This window comes from Artemia franciscana, chromosome 8, assembly GCF_032884065.1.
Source record: "Artemia franciscana chromosome 8, ASM3288406v1, whole genome shotgun sequence".
Taxonomy (NCBI): domain Eukaryota; kingdom Metazoa; phylum Arthropoda; class Branchiopoda; order Anostraca; family Artemiidae; genus Artemia; species Artemia franciscana.
The window spans coordinates 41,626,289-41,650,173 of NC_088870.1; the positions used below are offsets into that span (position 1 = coordinate 41,626,289).

Genomic DNA, 23,885 nt, shown 5'->3' on the forward strand with positions numbered 1-23,885 from the left:
TAGGGCCCAAAAAGTACGTTACAAGCCTAACTACCTGTCAGTCCTTCAATCCATCTTAAGGAGGAACCCCTCACGTGTACAAAAAGTGTTTTCATCCTCTTTGGATGGGCTAAGTAAAAGTAAACAAACCCATGGGCTTTTTGTTCCAGCTTTCCCTTCTTCAGGTTCCAAATCCATGCCTGCGAATTTTGTTTCCAAAGATGCTCTACAAAAACAGCACAATTCATTGACTTTTCCTTCAATATATATATATATATATATATATATATATATATATATATATATATATATATATATATATATATATATATATATATATATATATATATATATTTCCATATGCATGGAATACTTATTATTTCCATATGTATGGATTATACGTTTTTAGGTACTTTCTTATTATTCAGAACACATTCAATAAGTAAAGTTAGGTTCTTTCGTGAAACAAACTACGATGCAGGTACATTTCAATTAAATATTTGATACTTGTTCACGATTCAATTGATTCAATTCAATTCAGAACACGCTCAAGAATTTTGCTGAGATCGTAGTTTGTTCACTTATTGAGTGTGTTCTGAATAATATACAAGTACCCATTTTGATGATATGTTTTTGCATTGAGTTTTCTTAAAACCACATGTAGTTTTAGATATAAGTATCCCATCCAAGGGATCAATGTGAGTCAAATATATGGATCCACATTGGTTAGATTATAAATTTCATGTTTCATAAAAATTTAAATTATGTTGTAAATTACTATTTACTATTTGTTAATTTTGAATTAACTAGATAATACATGCCTATGCAAACTAACAATAATAATAATAATAATTGTCAAGAAAAGTCCATTGTCCAGCAACTGAAAAGGCATAAAAACTTATTCAACTAGTGGATGTTAAGTATTTAATTGTTGTATTATAACATCTGGATTTCATTGCGACAACATTTTTCGGGCTTTCTCTTTGATACAATGAAGCATATTCAAAAGATTTCAAAATGAAGGTTAAAACACCATGAAGGACTTAACAGGCAAACTTGTTTTACTGAAATTAAGTAAAATAAAAATTTTAAGTAATTTTGACTAATTACGGCAAAAAATTCATAATAGAAAATTAAACTAGTTCTCCAAAATTCAAAGCTGAGGAAAAAGATTTAAAATCAAACTGGTCATGACTAACATTGTAAAAGAAAGTCCAAATGTTGATCCAAAAAGGATAGTATAACCTTTGATTATGAAGATGGTATATATTATTTTTCTTGGGGGGGGGCAGGTAAAAACAAAAAACTAGAAGAATTAGATAAAGGTTAAAAAATGAAAACTGAAATACGAATATGTAAGACAGACATGGTTAAGAATTGAACAAGATAAAGCAAAAGTAGAAACTAGGATAAGAATGAAGAATAAAGATAGATTAGACACGACAATTTTTGGGTGGATGGGAGGACGATCCTTGTGTTTGTGGCACGGGGTATATAATGACAAAAATAAGAATACTAAGCTATAAAATACCTGATACTAAAATGGATTCAAACACTGAATAAATTAATGGGATAATAAACCAATGATTGTGAAGCAGAGTAATGCTCTTCATTTTCGTGAGATGGGGCGGGGAATGAAACAGACAAAACGAAGAAAAAATGAACAAAGATAAAACTAAAGGCTGAAAAATTAACACTAATATAAACACCTTATGGCTTTCCCCCCAATTTACAAGATTTAAGGAAAGGCCTATGTTTCAATAGTGTGTGGTCAAATGAATTGTTTGTTTCGGTGACGAATAATTATTGGACAATAAAAAAGATAACGAGACACGTTAATTTAGGAATGACACACAAAGAAAGGTTTCTAAAGAGGACGTGGGGGGGGGGGGTGAATGCTGAGAATATATTTGAAATTGTATGATTTTTTTATTTTACATATGCTGTTGAAATATGTATTTATCTTTGAAGAGTATTGATTATTCGATTATTTTGTTTGTTGCCACGGCGCTATGTTTTGTTGGTAATAAATGCCTATCTATCTATTGTTACGGCCAGGGGCAAATATTCAGCATTTTTTGGGGGGCAAGAGGGGTCCATATCCGGATAGTCAAGGGGCATGGGATGTATAGTAATTGTTTGTCCACATTATTGGGGAGGCAACTGCCCCCTTGCCTCTGCCCATACGACGCCCCTGGTAAAGCCCAATAACAAAAGCATTATAAAATGATTAAAACAAATATTTCACCAACGGCATCCACAGGAAAACTTAATTTTGAAAAATTAATTTTTTGTTAATTATTTCGGTGAGCGAGAAAAGAGCATGTAGCGCTTTTAGTAAACAGAGAAACTTCTGAATTTATTGAGAACCCAATCAAATAGAAGAAAACAGACTTAACTAATCGACAGAACTTGGTTTCTTGAGGGGCTAGGTTGTAAATTGAGCTTTCCCTAGAAATGCTACATAACGTCATCTGAATTAACACAGTCGACTTCTCAATCGTAGTTTCATCTCCCTCCCTAAGATTATTTCAAAGGATCAAATAGAAAGTTTTGAAATGGTGGCCTAGAATTGCCTTTTATTCCCCCATACCATTTTCGCTGGAAAAATACCCTAAACTCTCCCTCCTAAGGTCCAATCCTAATTGCGCCTATCATATCTTTTTCGAAGTTCTTCGTTATTGTGGCATCAATACCTAAAATAGTTTTGTTTTTCAACTTCTATATAGTTACGAAGTTGTGTTTGAATTTTCGGTTTTGTAGTATCTTACTTCATTTGATAGTCGAAAAAATTGTCTTAAATTCGCCGTATGATCCAAAAGGCCGTGCTTTCTGTAAGTAGCACATAGTTTCGGATCATGCATTTCTTCTATTTACTGTGCTGTCCTTAGTGCGCTCCATTTTCGGCCTGTGTTTCTATTCTGGCCTCAATGCCTTTGGTGATAAGATATTCATTACGAAATACACATAAAATATTACATTTTACTATCCCACCAAAGGCTCTTTGAAGGAACCAATTTACTTTCAACGGTATATTTCGGGACATATTTCCGTAATCCAGTCACATTGCTGCATAAGCGGTTTATAGAAATAGGAGCTGAATCGCCCGCCTCTTTTTTTTGCCTTGTCTTTACTGTTGCTGCTATGTCGAATTCTAAAGAACCTAAATTTTGATTGGTTCTTTGGTGTGAAATTTTAAGCCAGTAAAAATAAAAAAAAGTTACTGAGGTATAGCGTTAAAAAAAAGTAAACTCTGTTATTTTGTTTCGCATTTTGAGAGTCATTGCCGTTATTCCTTACTTTTGAAGAAAAAATAGCCTCTCCTTTTTGAAATCAGTTCCCTAATGTTAACTGACAAGTCTAGACAGAAAAGAAAATACAAGTTCTGGAGAGACACATAGCTCCGCCTTTTTAGAACCTGATTGGTCCTTTTGTGAGAAATATTCAGCCATTAAAAACAAAGAAGTGTCTTGAGTCACTAAATTATCTGCAAATAAATTCTGTTCATATATGATAATTGTCTGCTCATAGTAATCATTTCTTGACAATATATTCCAGGTCTGATTTGGATGCAAGCTATGCAAAAGGATTGAGTAAGCTTGCGGTCAAAATGATGAAAGTGTCTCGTGAGTCTAGTGGCACAATAGCAGCTGCATGGCAAGCTGTTGGCTCAGAAATGGAAGCGGAGTCAGAGCTTCACAAGTAAGTTGATTCATATAGTGCTGAACGGGCACCAGGAATGAATAGTATTAATTCTAGATTGAATGCCTTCCCCCTGCGTAAGTAGCTGCCCTGTAGATGGTGCTAATAATTATGTGAAATATAGACCCTTTTCCCCTGGATATTTTCTGTGCTTGGTCGAAATTCGAGACATCCAAACCAAGGATTAAGGAACTACAGTACGGTATGTACATCTTGATACAAGCGATCAGCTTTCTAATAATTAGAAGACACCAAATTGTGCATAGCTCAGTGATATTATTATTATTAATAATAATAAACCAGAAATAAAGATTTGTAAGACTCATTGAGTCACTTTTAGATGGAAATTTATATTTAGATATGGAACTACCGTGTCGAGACTGTAATTATGTCGAAATTTTGGAATTCGAAGTCATAACCGTAAGCTATGCGTTAGATATACGCAAAACCATTTAATTCACGATTGTCTGGTTCTGCAAAGGACCAGTTTTCGGTAGAATAGTCTGGATTAGGGCTGGACTTAAGAATTTTATTCGATGGTGATGGGGGGGGGGCTACAGTTATAGCCATAACATAATTACAAAATATGTAATTTTCCCCAGTTTAGATGAGGTTCCCTCCTGGGCATGGAATTCACCTAAATCTCTCTTTTAAATATAACTGACAATGTGAAGGACTATTAGAATGTCAATGTCGTTTTTCATCTAGAGTTTATACACTTTAGCCTGATACCAAAATTAGCTTGCCTTTTTTCTTCACCTTTTTAAACCATTCTTTTTACATCAATTTAAATTTAAAACACGAAGCGGAAACATTTTTTCGTAGTCATATTCTATGCCGAGTTCCAGGTTGTTTTCAGTCACATCCGGTTTTGGTTGACGAATTGAAACACAAGTTGATACGAGCTTTTTCTTGCCATATTTGTCTGTTCTCTCTGAGTTTGACGGTTCGACACGCAAAGCCTGAAATTTTGATTAGTCTCCTTTTTCATTCCAACAACTTAACTAGTTTAGAATGACTGTGAAGCTGCATTACATATTGAAGAATCATTACCGAACAAATACTTTATTCTTAGAGGCGTCCATGAGTCGGCGTGATCCACAGCGAAGTGTGACAGATTTAATAGCAAAATGATGATTTTGCAACACTGCCCACTCAAATGAAGCGCTTTAATTTATTTCAATTGGCTATCGTTTATTACAATTTTATCAAATTTATTTCGTGGTAATAAGATGATTTTACGACGCTGCTCACTCAGATGTAGCTCTTAAATTTATTTCAATTCGTCATAGTTCGACTGGTTCTTCTGTTCATTGTTAAGATTTCTTGAAGTCAATGCTATTATCTCGATTAATGATAAACGTGACAGTTTCGATAGATTTGGGGAAAACTGTTAAAAAATTGGCAAAATGGCCCACAAAGTGGCTGGTGAAAATCATACCTTTGTAGCATTTTCAAGCACTTTCGAGTAAGTTCAAGAGAAATGCAGAAGCATGCTGAGTTGAGTGGTTTGTTCGAAAACTGAATTAAGAATAATGCGTAAAATCTTTAGAAGCTAGAACATTTTTAAGACGAGAAAGCCTCATCCTTTCAAAAATTTTGCTAAATTCCGACAACTGAGATAATGACGTATGAGGATATCAAACAGTTCGTGGTAACGAACTGTAGTAAGGAGCGACCCGGCTCAATAGTAACCGAAACTCTAAAAAATGGAATTTTGATACCAATAGTTACATCAAAAGAATTGCATTTTAATGCTGATTTTAAATATATAAGTTTCATCAAGATTAGTTTTACCTATCAAAAGGTACGAGCCTGAAAAAATGTGCCTCATTTTAGAAAATTGGGGGAACACCCCTTAAAAGTCATAGAATCTTAACGAAAATCACACCATCAAATTTGTCGTATCAGAGATTCCTACAGTATAAGTTTCAAGCTAACATCTACAAAAATGTGGAATTTCGCATTTTTTGCCAGAAGACAGTTCACGGATGCGTGTTTATTTTTTTATTTTTTTTATATTTTTTTTCCCCAGGAGTGATCGTACCGACTCAGTGGTCCTACAATGTCGCAAGAGGGCTCATTCTTACGGAGATTAAAAGTTTTAGTGCCATTTTCAAGTGACCAAAAAAATTGAAGGGCACCTAGGCCCGCTCCCACGCTAATTTTTTCCCAAAAGTTACCAGATCAAAATTCTGAGATAGCTATTTGATTCACCTTAGTCGAAAAACCTAATAACTATGTCTTTGGGACGACTTACTCCCCCACAGTCCCCGTGGGATGGGCTGCAAGTTACTAACTTTGACCTGTGTTTACATATAGTAATGGCTATTGGGAAGTGTACATAAGTTTTCAGGGGGATTTTTTTGGTTGGGGGGGGGGGGGGTTGATGGGGAGTTACGTGGGAGGATATTTCCATGGAGGAATTTGTATTGGGGGAAGAGAATTTCAATGAAGGCGGCGCAGGATTTTCTACCATTATTAAAAAAAAAACAATAAAAAAATAAATATTAAAAGTTTTTTTCTACTGAAAGTAAGGAGCATCATTAAAACTTAAAACAAATTATTACGCATATGAGGGGTTTACCTCCTCGTAATACCACGCTCTTTACGCTAAATTATTTTAAGTAATTTCAACTATTTATTCTATGGCCCTTGTTATTCAGGGGTAATTCTTAATGAATTGGGACAAAATTTAAGCTTTAGTGTAAAGGGCGAGGTATTGAAGAGGGGTTGAACCCCCTCATATAGGCAATAAAAACATACGAATATAGAAGTTCGTTAAGTAAGTTAATTCGTGAGTTACATGTATTTTTACTGATAAAAACGTTCATAAAAAAAAATTCAAAAGTTGCCTTTTTAAGTAACCAAAGAATTGGAGGGCAACTAGGGGTCCTCTCCCACCCTTATTCTCAAAATTGTTTGATCAAAAGTATGAGAAAGCCATTTAGCCAAAAAAAAAATAATATGCAAATTTTGTTTTAATTATTTATGTGTGGAGAGCCAAGATCAAAACATGCATTAATTCAAAAACGTCCAGAAATTAAATAAAATGAACAGAAATTACTCTGTATATGAAAAGGGCTTTTCCTCCTCAACGCCCCGCTCTTTACGCTGAAGTTTTTACTATTTTAAAAAGTAGAGTTAAGTGAAAGAGTCAAACTTTAGCGTAAGGAGCGGGGCGTTGAGGAGGAAAATTCCTTTTCATATACGGAGTAATTTCTGTTCGTTTTAAGTTTTAATGTCGCTCCTTACTTTTAGTTAAAAAACTTGTTTTTTTATTTAATATTGTATAGTAAGGTGACTTGGAAGCATTCAAGAAAATACCACGATGAAAAAAAGACTGATCAGTTTAGTTGAGGTAGAAATATTTGAAGGAAGTATTAGCTTAATTACTTTAGTACGAATATTAATAAAGCCATATGATATGAACCAGAAAGGAGTGGGTCGCTCCAGGGGATACGTCAAAGTCGTGAGTCAAGCCTGACCTCCATCCAAAGAAGACATGGTGTACCTTTGATTGGACTGGGAGGACATAGTGTACAGGGACATGCGCAAGTGTACAAGTGATGAACACTTGTGTACATCTAGTGTACAAGTGATGTTCGGGGATTTTTAACCCCTTTTTTTCTAAAATTGCACGAAGTTTGGTTTATGCTAATAATTTTCATGGGTAAATTTAGAATTAATGAATGCTGCTTATGTAGAGTCCGGATAAAAGCAGATTATTTTCATGGCTACATAATTATCAGTTTGATCTCAAATTTCCATATGCAAGAGGTATACCACCCTCATACCACTGTTTGCGTTTGCGTTATATTGGAAACGACAGAAACTAAATGAAAAGAACAAGTTTTCATTAGTTAAAATAGTCTATTATTTTAGGTTAAAGTGAAGAACAATGTTAAAATTTGAAATGAACACAAATTATCTTATTTATGAAGTGGGTTGGTTCTTCCTGAAACCATTGTGATTTACGCTTAAGTAATATATAGAACATAAGTAACATATAGAACTTAATATAAAATATAGAACTTAAGTAACATATATATCAAGTAATATAACCTTATAACATATTGATTTTGCTCTAAATAAAACATACGCTAAGCTTCAGTTTAAAGAGCAGAAGGTACCAGATATAAGACAATTGATGTTAGTTTTAAGTTTTAATGTTTCACTTTATTTTCTTTTGAAAAAAGAAATTCTTTCTTAAAATGGATATTCTCCAAAATAATAATCAATTGTTTTTTCTTTTTATTCATCTTTGAGTCACGATTAGTTGATTACGATTATGTTCATCCTCCTATTAGCTTGAATTTGTTTTCGCATTTAAATTTTCTTTCAAAGATAATACAAGTAATTTAGAATATGCACATTCAAAGACAAATATATTGGATTTCAAAGATTCTTTTGGTCCCCGTTAAGAAGAAGAAGAAAAAAAAACCTGGCACTCTGAGAGGGTGTTCCAGGTGCGGTGAAAGCTAATAAAATTAATTTTTTCGTTCCATTTGTGAGTTTTCTCTTCTATCTTTTAGTAAAATACTGTCCTAGAGGAAATTTGAATTTAAATTAAATTTAAATATAAATCTAAAAAGCAAATTAACAGCTGGACCGGTTGAAAATTAATTTTGTATTCATTTTCGCATTTAATTTTTGTGAATATGGTTAAATAGCGTGTTTAATGAACTAACTTCTGCACAATTATCATCAAATTGGGAAAAATGGAGGCAAATAACCAAATTTATGAGAATTAATGAGTATTATAGCATTAAAACTTACATTTTTAGCTCTAAGCTTTGTTCAATGTCTTTTTGTAGCACGCGTTAAATATTTTGTTTTCAAGAAAAAATTAAGTGGTTGATAAATACCCACTTTGAATGGTTCATTTTTATTTATGAAGTCAAATATTTTCAAGCGTCCAGCCTATATACGGTGCACTTACAAAAGTGAATAGGCACATTCTCATTATTCTTTAATACAAAAATAGCAGCTCGCCTATATCATACCAAAACTATTTCACCTTTTTATGAATTCATTATGGCTATATTAGGAGGATAATTTGGTACCATTTTTGGCTTTTGAAGGTCTGGTCGATAGCATCTGGGACCGATTTGGCTTTATTTTGGCAGCACAATACTGCGTGTTATTATTGCTTTTGGCAACGCTTACGTCGGTAATATTTTCTCTATTTAAGTTACAACATATTCTAAGTTGAATTTGAATGCGCTTTAGGTAGGTTTCAAACCCACGGGAATTCTTAGTATAGTTGTAACTTCTTCTTAAATACAACCAGGAAAAATACATATTTTCTGGTAGTTCCGGGAGAATCCACTCTCCCTGAAAAAACACTAATTTTTGAACACAGGGTTCCAGCCCTCAAAGAATTTTTTCTTTCTAGTGCATATTTTTTACAGAAATTACTCCCTGGAATTTACGTCTTTTCTAAATTGGACTCGTTTTCGGACGCAATAAAAGTATTCTTTACATGTTCAAGGATTCTTTAAGGATTCATTACAAGGATTACTTCTTTATAAACGTTACATGCAGACAAATTTGTTTTCCCAAGTGAAAGTAAATTATTATGTGTGTACGAATTGTATTGCGAGAGCAACACTTTGGTTTTGTCCTGGTTATTTTTTAAAATATTTTTTTTTATTTTAAAGGAAGGAAGCCGCCGATGTCGGCTTATTCCTGGAAACTGGTAAGGGTCTAACCTGTGCGGTTTTTACGGAAAGTGTGGACCTCACGCCGGATTGATGATTATGGCATTACATTTTGGAAAGCTCCGCAGAACTCTTGCCCGGGGCCAAAAAGGATGGTTTTTGCTTGTCCACGAGCCAGAGCCTATGGTGTGCAAAGTGAAGTGGAGTTATGTAGCCTATGTCAGAGAGGAGTATCTGAAGTTGTGCAGCCAAGCTTTCGTTTCATCAAACCATGTTTCTGCTTTCAAGTAGAAAGCTCCGCTCTAGCAGGCAAGCACCACTTTCAAATTGAAGATGGACTAAAATCTATAAGTGTTAAATATATGCGGCAGTTACCCGGCCCCTCAGCCCATATATCTTCTTTGAGTGATAAATAGAAAAATTTACAGAAGCAAAAAAGCGACATTTTCCCACGGGTCCGAAAGTGCTGTCGTGATTTTGGCTGGGTTTATCATTTGTTTTTTCGGACTTATAATTGAGGTAGAGAAATGTTATCAGATGTACCTCTCTAACTTTAAAAGTTCTGTCATTGCTATAGAAATTGGAGCTTATCCTTTGCTTCTTTCTAAGTGGTGACGTTAGAAAGTTGGCCTACGGCAAAAAAAAAATCACCTTATGAACTAAGACGGATATACATTTTTTTTTCGACGGCAATCGATAGCTCTTGATGAGCTGATCAAAGTATATGTCATCCATTTTTTGGTACAAAAATTCCTTTATGAGATATACTAGTTTGAAAGTTTCAAGGGGTTGACAGCTTCAGTAGTAGGGTACACACTGAAACCAAAAATAAGCCGATACCTATTGTGAGATATGCAGGGGACTTGTAAGGAAAGGTCCGCTGTTAGCTCGTAATCATCTTCGGCAGTGAGGGGTTTGCAAATTTTGCCATTTGGTGTACCTATTGTTTGTTTCCAGTGTATTTGATGGTAAGACCGAGTTGGTTCCAGTGGTAAGACATGTAGGGGACTTGTAAGTAATAATCGTCTGTTAGTGAAGAGGGGTTTGTAACTTTTGCCAGTTGGTGTAGCCTACCCATTTTCACTGTAACCTAGAATTAAGTGTTTACGGAACGGATACAAACGATAACGTAAAACAACGAGGCAGTTTCGTAATAATTAATAGTGTGTCATCTATGGTATTTTGATCCTGAAAAGTTACGGATAGCTTTATAATACCAACTATATTATGTAAGATATTGTTCCAAGTCTTGATCTGTCACGATGTCTATGATTGAAAAGGATACAGTTCAACTGGCTGCAAATTCAATTTAGTCCCTTCTTTCGATATTCTTTTGTTATTGTTGTTTTTTCAATGCTGAGAAATAGCCTTTGATCATGTGATTAATGATCGCGTTCTTCTGTGAACATAACGCTTTAAAAGCTTCGATAGGCCGACAACTTCAGCGTTTAACCGATAGCAAAGAAACTAAACCAAAGTGTTGCTCTCGCAACACTTTATTCGGCGAAGCTGGACAAAGGTTGCCGCAACACTTCACGTTGTTCAGGCAACGTTGGTCTAGTTATGGTTTCAATAAAGCATATGCTACATTTTAGCGGAAATAGTGGGAGGATTAGTGTTGAGGCAGATCCCCTCATATATAAGATAATTTCATTTCAAAGTTTAACGTAGCTCTTCACGTACAGTTGAAAACCTTATTTTTTCTTTGATGTCAGTTTATTTTTAGTATCATACACAGGGTTATCCTATGTATGAAGAGGGCTATCGCCCATTCAACCCATCACTCTTTACTTTAAAACGTATCTTTGGAACGACAAGGATACGAGTATGAAATTTCCGCTTGAAAAGGTACCTCCGATTATTTTTTTGGGGGACGGAGGGGGGAGGGGTCGGATTTGAAATCTCAACCATGATATTCCAGGCCTTAAGGTAGGACGATTTCAAGAGTAGTTCGTGGGACAAATGCTGCTCTTGGGGAAATTCCATCTCTCATCCGCCTTAATGGAGGTAAGTACATGAAAATGATATTTTTCTTGCCCTAAAATACTCCTGTCATATGCTAGTAGCCGTCATTTCATCAGAGTCAGTCTGTTTTTAACAATAATTCCTAATTATTCTTCAAAGTAAGGGAGGTTAGGGAGAAAATTCTCTTTCCATACTGATCGAAAGGACCATTCACTAAAATTTTGAGAACTTGGACTAAAAATTCATTTTTTGAGGATTCAGGCTCCCAACCCCGCCCCAAAAATATCCACTAAACCCTAGGCACTAGTGGGTCAGCAACTAATCAATACTGATTTAGTATTGATATTACTGTATATACGTTCGAAATTTATATAATATCCGTTTATTTGGTATAAACTGTACTGTGCCCTTAGGGACAAATACGCCACCATATGGTGGTATGATGCTAGGGCTGTTTCAGAAAAGTTTTTTAAAAAACATTATTAGTTTTAATTCTCACATTTTAATGTGTTAATTTATATATATATATTTTTTTTTCTTTCTCGTATTGTGCTGAAAATGGCCCTTGGACATAGGGCCGAAATATCCCACAGATTTGATTTCTACTGTCTTGAAAAGATTTTCCCTTGAAAAGGGAACTACCTACTGTCTTGAAAAGAAAGATTGTTTCTACTTTGTGTTTGTTATGAAAAGGCAGTGTGGTCTTTGTCGCTTTTTTTGCCCCTATTTGTGCTTACTATTCTCAGGGATACCATGATACGGGGATACACCGCACGTTAGGCTTGAGCTATCCGAACCGTCCAAAGGTTTGATCGGCTGTTTGGGTCAAAAACCAAGACTAATTAGTGTACTTAAGCGACTTCTCGTCGGTGCCCCCGTCGCGGAGCTACACGCATACCATTTACATTTCCATGCTGGACTGTAGAAAAACTAAATTTTAACGCATCTTATATACTATACCACCTTTGCCTGTATTTTAATAATAGTTTATCTTTCAAAGCGTGTCAGAAAGTTTGGATTAATTAAAAATACATATTATACTTTATAAACTGCTAATGCATAGTCTACCGTTATAATTTGCTTCAATAGTATGTAAAGAGTATAGAACTATGGATTTAATTAGCTACTATTACTTCAGTACCAAAGACCTTTGGATAACCATGTCCTGACTCGTACATACCTACTGGCAAAATCATGGTTCTGTTCGGCTGCATATTTATGTAGACAAGCCCCTGAAGGCTTATAGCTATGTATGATAAATATTCATATGTAGCTCCATTTGGTCATGCTTTGGCAAGTAAAAACTATCTAGGTGTATTGCTGTTTGTGCTCTGCACATTTGCAATAATTTTGAATACTTGTATACATTTAAGCTTTTCAGAAGCTTCAATTACTTGGGGGTGAATTTCCCTAGATCCCCCCAGACTTAGAAATCCCTTGTTTCGGCATTCTCATTGAGAATGGATTTAAAAAAAACAAGGGATTTTTTAAGTATAGGGGGATCTAGGGGAAATTGCCCCTTGTAATTGAACAAGATTTTTTTGATTAAAAAAAATAGACAAATAAGATTATAGTAACAAAACAATCATTTTTATGTCAGAAATCATGTAAAGGAAATAAATAAACGTTTGTAATAGCCTATTGTAGCTGTTATTACCAAATATAGCCTATGCCTCGTAACAAACGGTTCCTTTTAAGGAACTGTCAAACGTAAAAAATTAAAGATACGAAAACAAAGTTTTCGTTATATTAATCTAATCCTGTAAATGAAAGTTTACATACAGGGTGCTAAACCTAACTTATGTAACGTTTAGCCATACCCTGAAATTGTAAATATCTTCCCTTCCTTTATATTTTGATTATACATGAACTCCGCTTGTTTTCCATCCTGTCTTTCACTCTGGACGTTGGCGTCGAATGATACAACTGAAAAAAAAAAAAGAGAGATTAGTGTCCTGTATTTCTGTTTAAAACTTATTTTTCATTTCATTGTTTTATTGCGTGATTTTTTTTTTTCATAGTTGCCACATTATACCTTAAGAATTTGTCACATAGGGAGGCTAAATAGCTCCAAACTTTAACCCTTTGTTCTTATGTCAGGGAATACAGAACTCAAAAGCTGATTGGTTCTTCTGTAGGAAATTTCAAACCAGTAAAAAGTAACGAGTTTAAACCAGCAAGAAATATTTGTGAGTCGCAGCATTTTTTAAAAGTAAACTCTCTCTTTCTCTGTAATATAACCCTTCCTGGACTTATATCTGGATTTTTCTTTATTGTTTTGGATGGCTAGATACAAAAAAAAAAAAAAATGTGGCTAAAAACCAATTTCCTCGTTGCCGTTTTGGCGTCTTTTCTCAAGCTACCGATTCAAGTTGTGGCTCAAAATTCGTCAGTGGTAGCTTTTCGTTATAGATTGTATCTTTTTGCCTTCAAACCATCATGTTTGCCAGTTATAGTAGGCCCTTAAAGTTGGCTCCTCAATCTCGGCTCTGAGTTGTATGTACCACCAAGATTAGCGGTACCCCATTCTCCCTAGAAAACTCATTGCATCGTAGAAAAATACTCAAAAGCAAGTGTAAAACTGTCTTTTGGTAGAGAATAATTAATCCCCCCCCCCCCCAACCCACTTCTGCTCAATTGGGTGATCGCCCCAGCTCGCGTCTTGGGAACTTCTTACTTACGCCTAAATTCCTCTCCAGTAATTACCCACTTTGTTCAGTTTACTCATTTTAACTTTTCCAGGACGTTGGCTGTTTCCCTGTCAGAAGATCTAGTCAAGCCATTTCGACATGTTATAGAGACTCAGCATAGAACCAGAAAGGCGGTTGAAGTTACTGTTGATAAGACAGCGAGGTCATTGGCAGAATGGCGCGCAGCCCAGGCTAAAGCCAAGAAACAGTGTTATATGTGTGCCAGAGACAATGAGAAAATGCAAGACGTTGGGTTTGGCGATTCCAGGCACGGAAGGTCGAGAACTTTATCGGAAAAGGAAACGGTCAAGGTATGGAGAAAAGTATATTTATATATGATTTGTAAGGTTATACGATGTTATGGCGGTTGAATTTTCTTCTCCACTTGCAAATTTTTGAATGTTCAGTCCAAGCTACATATTCATCAGTTTTCATGCTTTATCTCACAGGGAATTTAAAGCGCCAAAACCCTATAGGCAAGTGTGTATTCTCCTGATGAGCCCTTGTGTTGGGTTGTAGCCTTTGAACTATTTGTCTTATTTATTGTTTTAAATATTCGGTATATGACGACTTATACTTACTTACGACACGACTGCCTGTCCATGGACTATTCTTTGCGGTTGATTGTGTATGGCTATGCTGTTTGACCTATGTAATTGGATGGATGAGTAGGTTTAACTAATCTATATTAATTACTAAAGTAGGAAAACAGTCTTCCTTTCTCCTTCTGTCTTTTTTTATTTATTAATTTTGTATATTATTTATTATATATTATTTGTTATTATTTTTATAGCTTATATTTTTTATGTTTGGTTTTATGGTGTGCGTTTGTTTCTGTGCTTGTGCTGTTGCACTGGTGATTTCTTTTTTCACTATATATTTTCAAGATAGAGGCTAATAGGAAAGTTGCTCCATCTACATATTACTATTTTCAAATGAAGGTCCTATGTTTTAAACACCATTCTACACCTAAAACTCCCATAGCAGTCAACTGTTGCTCGACAGAGCTGTTAAATCTTAAAGACAATTGCTGCTAAAATACAGCTAAAAATAGTTAAGTTCTACTTTCTTAATTCTCCTCTCTCCGCTTTCATATCTGCGTCATTGGTTTACAACTATTTTGCCAACAGAACATGAAGTGGGTGCATGATACTATGGACTATTTTTAAAACTTCGACTTTTCTGATGACCGTTCACTGCTGGTTTGTGGCAAAGTTGACTTTGCTTTCTTACTCTTTTACTCTTTCTGGTCTCTTTTTGCTTTCTTACTCTTTTACTCTTTCTGGTTTCTTTTTGATTTCTTACTCTTTTGCTCTTTCTGGTCTCTTTTTCCTTTCTTACTCTTTTACTCTTTCTGGTCTCTTTTTGCTTTCTTACTCTTTTACTCTCTCTGGTCTCTTTGGTTTCTTACTCTTTAATGGAGTAAAATTACTCTTTACTCCTTTTACTTTTTTACTCTTTCTCGTAGCTCCAGTTTCTATTGATGCTTTTGAAGCTCAAAAGGCAAATCAATCGCATTTGATTTTTTGGTACTTATCGGTTATATAATAGACACTATAAAATTTTGACACCGGAAACTGGTCAAGTAGCTTCTGTATACTGTCGACAATTTTCCTAATAAAGTATTATATTTTCATCATGTTTTGTTTTATTTCATTTGCTGTATCAAAAGTTTGGGCTATATATTTGCACATTAGGGGGGGGAGGCTTAAAGCATGGCTTATATTTAATACAACAATGGTTATTTTGTGCATTTAATATATGCTAGGCTTTACCATCCCCCCTAATATGCAAATATATAGCCCAAATTTGTTTCTAAACTATTATATATTCATGATATTTTGTTTCATTTCATTAGCATTAATCGAACTTCACTTCCCGAGTGTCTATTATATAACCGATAAGTACCGATTTTTCTTATGAAGTGAGATCCGACGAACGACCAGCTGTTTTTTCGGCCATCTTTTCTGAAAAAAAAAACACACAATGAACTCGATATATAAGTGAGAACCCGAGGATTTTCATGGTACCACTTCATCAACGCTACTCGGAATGTACGAAATATCAGTTCATTTGGTCATTCATATTTTGTGTCTGAAATTATGTCTAGAAAGCTAATATCAAAATAAGTAAAAATTTAACAGAACATATTATCAAAATAAATTCTCTGCCACTGCGCTGATTTAAATGAACTATGTTTAGTTTTTAAGCAGATTTCGAAAATCAAAACAAGTTTGCCTCAGAAAACAAGTTTGTTCATAATTTAACGCATTAGCCTATCTAGTCAGTTTTAAGTGCATTTCACCGTTATGGGTCAATAATAATTATAGCTGACTCTATAAGGAGAGATTTACTTTGTAGTGAATAGTTTATATCAAAATTGTTTTCAGATTTGGACATTTGCAATTTTTTTTATGCCAATCTTTCCATCGGCTTTTCTAGTAATTGTTTAATAATTATGTAATTCTTGGTCGTAGCTAAGGCTTCGTTCGTAACTGGCGGTTTAATTTGGGGGGGAGGTGTGGCGGGGTCTCCCAACTTTTGCATGGCTACCTTTTTGGTATTTTCATTGGAAAAAGTGAAAAAACAAAATTCCCCCTAGCTTTTGAAAAATAAATTCGTTGTATCTTCATTTAGAAAAACAAAAACCCCTGCCCCCCCTCCTACATTTTCATGAATCAGTAACACATTTCTTACCTCCGTACTAGGGCGAAAGTCGAATGTCATTTCATTACTTCGAATAGCACATTTATATGCAATGTTACCCCCCCCCCCCTCCACTCACAAGGTGCTGGCCTCACCCTGTTCTCCAGCGCAATATAAAAATTTTTGCTTGGTAAGCAATATGAAAATTAAGATAAAAATATTTAGGAAATTTAATACATTGATCTGTTTTTTCTTAACCGTTTTTGCTATGCTGTAGAATATGTCAACTTGCATTAGTGCCTAAAGCTGTAATGCGCATGTACTTAATTCCGTCTTTAAATGCTACCAACTTTCTTTATGAATTACTAATTTAACACCTGCTAAGTCGTGCAACAGGCGCAACCGCAAAATTGTGATTGTCTAATGCCAAATCTTTTAGTTTGCCATCAACCGACTCCTTGATTGTAATTAAACAAAGAATACAGTCAATAACCAGCCCAGAAAATCTGGAACACTGTCCTGGTCATATCATAGCTGATTATCAATGTTAAGCATTTTTAGTATACACTATAGCATGGCCATATCCAGGGTGGGGGGCCGGATTTGACCCCCCCCCTCCTTGAATTTTTATTCGATTCTTAAAAAAAGTAACAAAAATGGATATAGACAAATTTTGATGTGTTTTGTTAAGCTTTTTGACCCCCCCTCCGAACAAAGAACCTGGATACGCTTCTAGAAGCATTAAATTTTGATCCTAAGTTCACCCCGTGCAAAGCAAGTCCCATAAAGACCTTTGAGATGTAAACTGGATCTCTGAAATTTTAACATAATTTGTATTTCTTATTTATTGAAACACCTTCCAAGGACCCCCCCCCCCCCCCGAACAAAGAACCTGTATACGCTTCTACAAGCATTAAATATTGATCCTAAATCCACCCCGTGCCAAGCAAGTCCCATAAAGACGTATGAGATATAAAGTGTATCTCTGAAATTTTAACAGAATTTGTATTTCTTATTTACTTAAACACCTTCCGAGGATACATTTTGTGTCTAAATCCATTCCTGAACGCCTCATTTTTAATTCAACTACTTGAGCACATAGGAAAAAGTACCTGATCTGCATCTCTACCATTAATCCAAATCAAACTTTCTAGACATATCAGGTCTTTTAGTCGGTTGGACTTAAATGTCAAGTGTACTAAATATATAAAGCAAAAAGAGGGGGAGGGGATGTGCCATCGGAAAAAGTCGTTGTAATTATATGACTTTTATAATCTGCGTATACTTGTTCATATGGATGGCAAGTCCGATTTGACCTCAGGTCTCATGAGGTTAAAAGCTCACTACCCAAAACTGCTGCAGACTTGTCTTTTCAAGTACTTATAGGGGAGGGTATAGAACCCCAAATACTGACAGCAGTCTCAGATCAAAGTTAGCTAGTCCACTTACCTGCTAAGATTTTCTCAGGTTAACCTAGGTCGATTTTGTGCAGACTGTATTCGACTTTAAATAATCCTTGAAGACAAAAAAAAAAATGAATTACCTACAGAGGAATTTTAGCTTTAATTCTATTAAATTCCATATTGATAATCTCAACTATTCTTTTTGAGAATAGTTAATTGGTAGTGTGGCCAAATCCAGGTGGGGGTATCCAGTTAGACCCTCCCCCTATCCCTCCCTGATTTTTCCTCTGGCTTGTACATAAGTAACGAAAAATCATGCAAGTATATTTTTGCGCACAGAAACCTTGAAAGTCACTAATCATTTTTGCCCCCTCCCTCTTGAATTTCTTCTTATAACCCCTTCCCTTGAACAAAAATACCGAATACAGCCCTGATTGATTCTATTCTCTTGAGCAAATCGCTAATTCTTTGAAAATTTCTACTTAGCCAGACATTATAGTAAAAATGGTGCTTTATATATATTAAATAAAAAAAAAACTGGTTTTTCTAACTGAAAGTAAGGAGCGACATTAAAACTTAAAACGAACAGAAATGACTCCGTGTATGGAAGGGACTGTTCCCTTCTCAACGCCCCGCTCTTTACGCTAAAGTTTGACTCTTTCTCTCAATTCTACTTTATTAAACAGTAAAAAACGTAAAGAGCGGGGTGTTGAGAAGGGAACAGCCCCTTTCATACATGGAATAATTTCTGTTCGTTTTAAGTTGTAATGTCGCTCCTTACTTTCAGTTAAAAAAAACTAGTTTTTGATTTAATTTCTAAACGTTTTTGAATTAATGCATGTTTGATTTTGGCTCTCCGCACATAAACTATTAAAATGAAATTTGCATATTAATTATTTTTTTGGCTAAATGGATTTCTCTTAGTTTTGATCAGACGATTTTGAGAAAAAAAGGGTGGGGGAGGAGTCCTAGTTGCCCTACAATTTTTTGGTTACTTGAAAAGGCAACTAGAACTTTTAATTTTTAACGAACGTTTTTATTAGTGAAAAATATACGTAACTTAAGAATTAACTTACGTAATGAACTTCTATATTCTTATATTTTTATTATGTATATGAGGGGGTTTGTCCCCTCGTTATTACCTCACTCTACACTAAAGCTTAAATTTTGTCCCAACTCTTTAAGAATGACCCCTGAATCAGAAAGGCCGTCAAATAAATAGTTAAAATTACTAAAAATACTTTAGCATAAAGAGTGAGGTATTTAGGAGGAGATGAGCCCATCATATGCGTAATAATCTCTGTTCGTTTTAAGTTTTAATGCTGCTCCTTACTTTCAGTTGAAACAAACTTTTTCATGTTTATTTTTTCATTTTTTTTTTTATAATAATGCTAGAAAATCCTGCGCCCCCTTCATTGATTTTCTCTTCCCCCATGACATAGTCCTCCAAGAAAATATCCTCCCACATATCCCCCTCCCCTCAACCCCCCCCCCCCAACCAAAATAATCCCCCTGAAAAACGTCTGTACACTTCCCAATAACCATTACTGTATGTAAGCACTGGTCAAAGTTTGTAACTTGCAGCCTCTCCTCGGTGACTGTGGGGGAGTAAGTCATCCCAAAGACATATTTATTATGGTTTTGGACTATGCTGATCAAAATGGCTATCTCAAAATTTTGATCCGTTGACTTTGGGAAAAAATGAACGTGGGAGGGGGCCTAGGTGCCCTCCAATTTTTTTGGTCACTTAAAAAGGGCACTGGAACTTTTCATTTCCATTAGAATGAGCCCTCTTTCGACATTCTAAGACCACTTGATCGATACGATGACCCATGAAAAAAAAAAAAAAAAAAAAAAAAAAAAAAAAAAAAAAAAAAAAAAAAAAAAAAAAAAAAAAACACGGACCCGTTATTGGTCTTCTGGCAAAAAATGCGAAGCTCCACAGTTTTCTAGATAGGAGCTTGAAACTTTTACAGTAGGGTTCTCTAATACGCTGATATATATATATATATATATATATATATATATATATATATATATATATATATATATATATATATATATATATATATATATATATATCTTCCCATGTTAAATTGCCGAATATCCAAGCCTTGTCAGTTTCTCATACTCCTTGGGAATTGCAGAAGAAAAATCTAGGTTGTCAAAACTTTTATTGTAAGGCACCTGTTGCCTATTATTTGTGACAGTTTTCTGGAAGTTGCTTCATATATGTCGTCGTCTCTTCATATATGTCGTCGGCTTTGAGGATATAACAAGAGGAAATGAAAATAAATATTGCAATAAATGAGACTGGAGGATAAACTAGTTCAAATTATTGTTTTTTGATTTTTTCAAGGGTTATTCAATGCATTATCAAAAAGTTCTATTTGAAGTTTGAATTAAGAGAGGCGAACAGGCGTAATGAAAGCCATGTCGGTTCTTGAAATAACGCTATTACTAGGGCACTTCATCATATTTTTTTTTTGTTTCTAATCTTAGTCCCGCTCCGTTTCGGGAGACGGGTCTTTTTATCAGTATTGGAAAACAAAAAAGGAAAAAACTGGCTTAATAACAAGAAATTTTGGTATTTTGCCTTATTCTTTATTCTTTTTTTAAAAAACAATTCTAAGGTGGATCAAACAGTTCGTTGTAACGAACTCTATGCAAAGAGCGACCCGTCTCAATAGTAACCAAAAAACTAAAAAACGACATTTTAATACCAATAGATACATCAAAAGAATCAGCTTATTATGCTGATTCCAGATATATAAGATTCATCAAGTTTAGGGTTACCCATCAAAAGTTAAAAGCTTGAGAAAATTTGCCTGATTTTCGAAATAGGAGAGGGAGCCCCCTAAAATTAAAGGAATGTTAATGAAAATCACACCATCCTATTCAGCGTACCAGAGAACCCTACTTTAGAAGTATCAAGCTGTTATCTGCAAAAATGTGGAACTTTGCTACTTTCGCCAGAAGACAGATCACAGATGCGTGTTTATTTGTTTAGTTTCTTTTTTTTTTCTTTTTTTTCTTTCTTTTTCAGGGGTGATTGTATCGAAATAATGGCCCTAAAAGTTCGGGAGAGGGTGGATTTGATCAGAAAGTATAAGTTCTAGTGCCCTTTTTAAGTGACCAAAAGATTTTAGGGCAACTGGGCCTTATCCAATCTCACGCCTATTTTTCCCCAAAAATATTCGATCAAAATTTTGATATAGCCATTTTATTCAATATAGTTGAAAGGTCAAATAATTATGTCTTATGTGACCCCGCCCCCTAAGTCCCAGAGGAGAAGCCTGTAAGTTATGAAATTTGCCCATTGTTTACGTATAGAATTTGTTATTCGGAAATATGCAGACATTTTTTGGGGGGAGGTTAGGTTGTGCTTCGGGTTGATATCTTTAGGGAGAATCTTCCTTGGGGAGAAAAATTTCTGGAGGAGAGGGGTGAATATTCCAGGAGAAATTTTATACTGGGGGGGATTAGACTCTACTATACGGAATTACACTATATACCAATTACACTATACTACTATACATTCTCTTTGCCTAAGTTTTCATGTGGAGATGTTCCGGGGGAATTATCCAGGGCCTTTTTCACGCGTGTTTTGATTTTCGGGAAATAAATAATCCAAAATTATCTGTGTCACTGCGTAATTACTTTATTTTTCCGATTGTCTCCTAATAACTCCTAATAAAAAAAAAAACTTTTGACCGCTTTTTAAGAAATGGAAAACTCAAAAAATTATTTTTGATTTATCAATTCTTACTAACGAAGATCTACATGTACAGTGAAGGCTTACCTAGCCTTCTAGATAGAAGATAAACGTATTTTGCTATAGGCAAAATATTAAGTTTAATTCGTTTTAACTATTTTGGTATTTGAAAAAAAAAGAAATAAATGCATTTTGGAAAACATGAAATTATAATTCTTGCAAAAAATATGGTGTTGATAAAAGCCAGATTGAACCAATTGATAAAAGTTTAATTTAATGGGGTGAGTTATAAAAATAGTTTTTAACAACTAATGATCCACCCTATAAACTATTGTAGCCTATAAACTACTGTAGCCGTAGTAGCGCAATTTGGAAAAAAAACTTACCTGTTTTTTGCAACTAACTGGTTGTGTTTTATTTTAGGAAAAAAAAACTTGCCTGTTTTTTGCAACTAACTGGTTATGTTTTTTTTTTAGGAAAAAACATATTTTGAACAAAACTAGCTTCTAAGTCTTGTAGTAAATCTTGTGATAAATAAGGAGCAAAGAAAAACAGTTTGAACTAATCGATTGAAGATACAGAATTTAATAGGGGGGCTGTACAACCATTTTAAGAAATATTAAGTATGGTGAGTTATCGTATCCGACACTGCCCTTTCCAGTGTGGTAGTCAATGTACTGCAATCTCTATCCAATTGTCTATTCAAACTTTAACTTTTTTCTTAATTTTGGGTGTCTTCATTTTAGCATTGTGATTTTTTATAGCTTGGCCTGAAGCGACGAAAAAGCGAAGAAGCATTGCGAAAAGCAGATGTAGAATATTATGCCTATTGTGTCCGCGCTGAACGTGCTAGGTAAGTGGAAAATGTTTTTGTTATAATGGATAAATTAAGCATTCAACATTGCCAATAAAAAGAAGAAGAAAATGCTGCATTGCGAAAAAGGAAAGATATTTCAATCAAAGAAGAAAAAAAACACCTCTAGATCCATGATAGAGTATTGCCAGCCGGTCGGCTGACAATATTCTAGAGCCTTAATTTTGAGAAAAAATTCACGCCAATGTCGTCACACTCAGATGCATTTAAAGAGCAAAATCGATAAATGATAGCACTGCAATGATGTTATGCATTTTATTAAAGGTGTTGCATACCAACAAAAATATTTAAGTTGTATAAAATATGCCTAGAGGATGAATTACGAAGTATGAGCAGCACCAGGGGGCATGAGGATTTAAAAATGCCTTGGTGAGGCATGATCCAAAATCGGTTGAGAACCACTGCTCTAGATGGCTGTTAAGGAGATATTTATTGCCGAGATAAGATATTTATTTCAAGCAATTGCTATTGCAGCCCCCAAAGGGCCAAATTTGAATTTCAGGATCAATAAACAAAAACAAGACAAAACCATAAAATAAGGTCATCAAAGGTCAGTGTCATTTTGAGGGAAAAGTAGTGGATGTATGTGCTTCAAAACTCCTTCTCAGTTAAATATTAACGCTCCGGATGCACATGGGCGAACCCAGTGATAACTTTCGGGGGGATAAGAATGAATTGACTCAGGGATTATAGTGCTGGTTAAAAAGGATAAATAAAGCTTTTAGAATATAAGTTAAATTCTTTATTGAGACAACACTGTAAACAAATATGTAATTTATTATAATATAAATTATATTTTTTATAATTATAATAACATTATAATATAATATTTACATTAATAATATTTACATTACAATATAAATTATAAACTAAATCAAGCCGCCTTTTTTGTTGTTGTGGGCTAGTTTTTCAAAAACGTCTTCTGCATTGACTGGAACATCCCTGTGTATGGATAATGCCAATCCATTAAGCCATTCCTGACCTGAGGCACTCTTGGTATAAGAATTCTTAGGGTAGAAAAAGATTGCTCGCACGTGGCCGTAATGACGGAAATCGTTGCACCAATCTCCAAAATTGATGTAATTTTGGAAAATGTTCTTATCAAATTCTTTTAAGCACCTCGTGAAATATTTTGGTGCCACGTTTCCCGACTGTATCCACATTCTCCGCCACAGAGGTAAGTCAGCAATTTTTGTTGACTAATGAATCGCTGATGTAGCTGCCGAAAAAAAGTACATAAATGGGATA

At 34.7% G+C, this 23,885-nt stretch overlaps 1 protein-coding gene across 1 annotated transcript in view; it reads left to right on the top strand.

The window, feature by feature from the left end:
• LOC136030443 (uncharacterized) overlaps positions 1–23,885 on the top strand; it is a 272,907-nt gene that overhangs the window by 54,402 nt on the left and 194,620 nt on the right. The window contains exons 3-5 of the mRNA XM_065709425.1: positions 3,538–3,681; positions 14,052–14,310; positions 22,528–22,616. Of these exons, the coding sequence (XP_065565497.1) occupies positions 3,538–3,681; positions 14,052–14,310; positions 22,528–22,616 (492 nt within the window). The remainder of the gene's footprint in view (positions 1–3,537; positions 3,682–14,051; positions 14,311–22,527; positions 22,617–23,885) is intronic.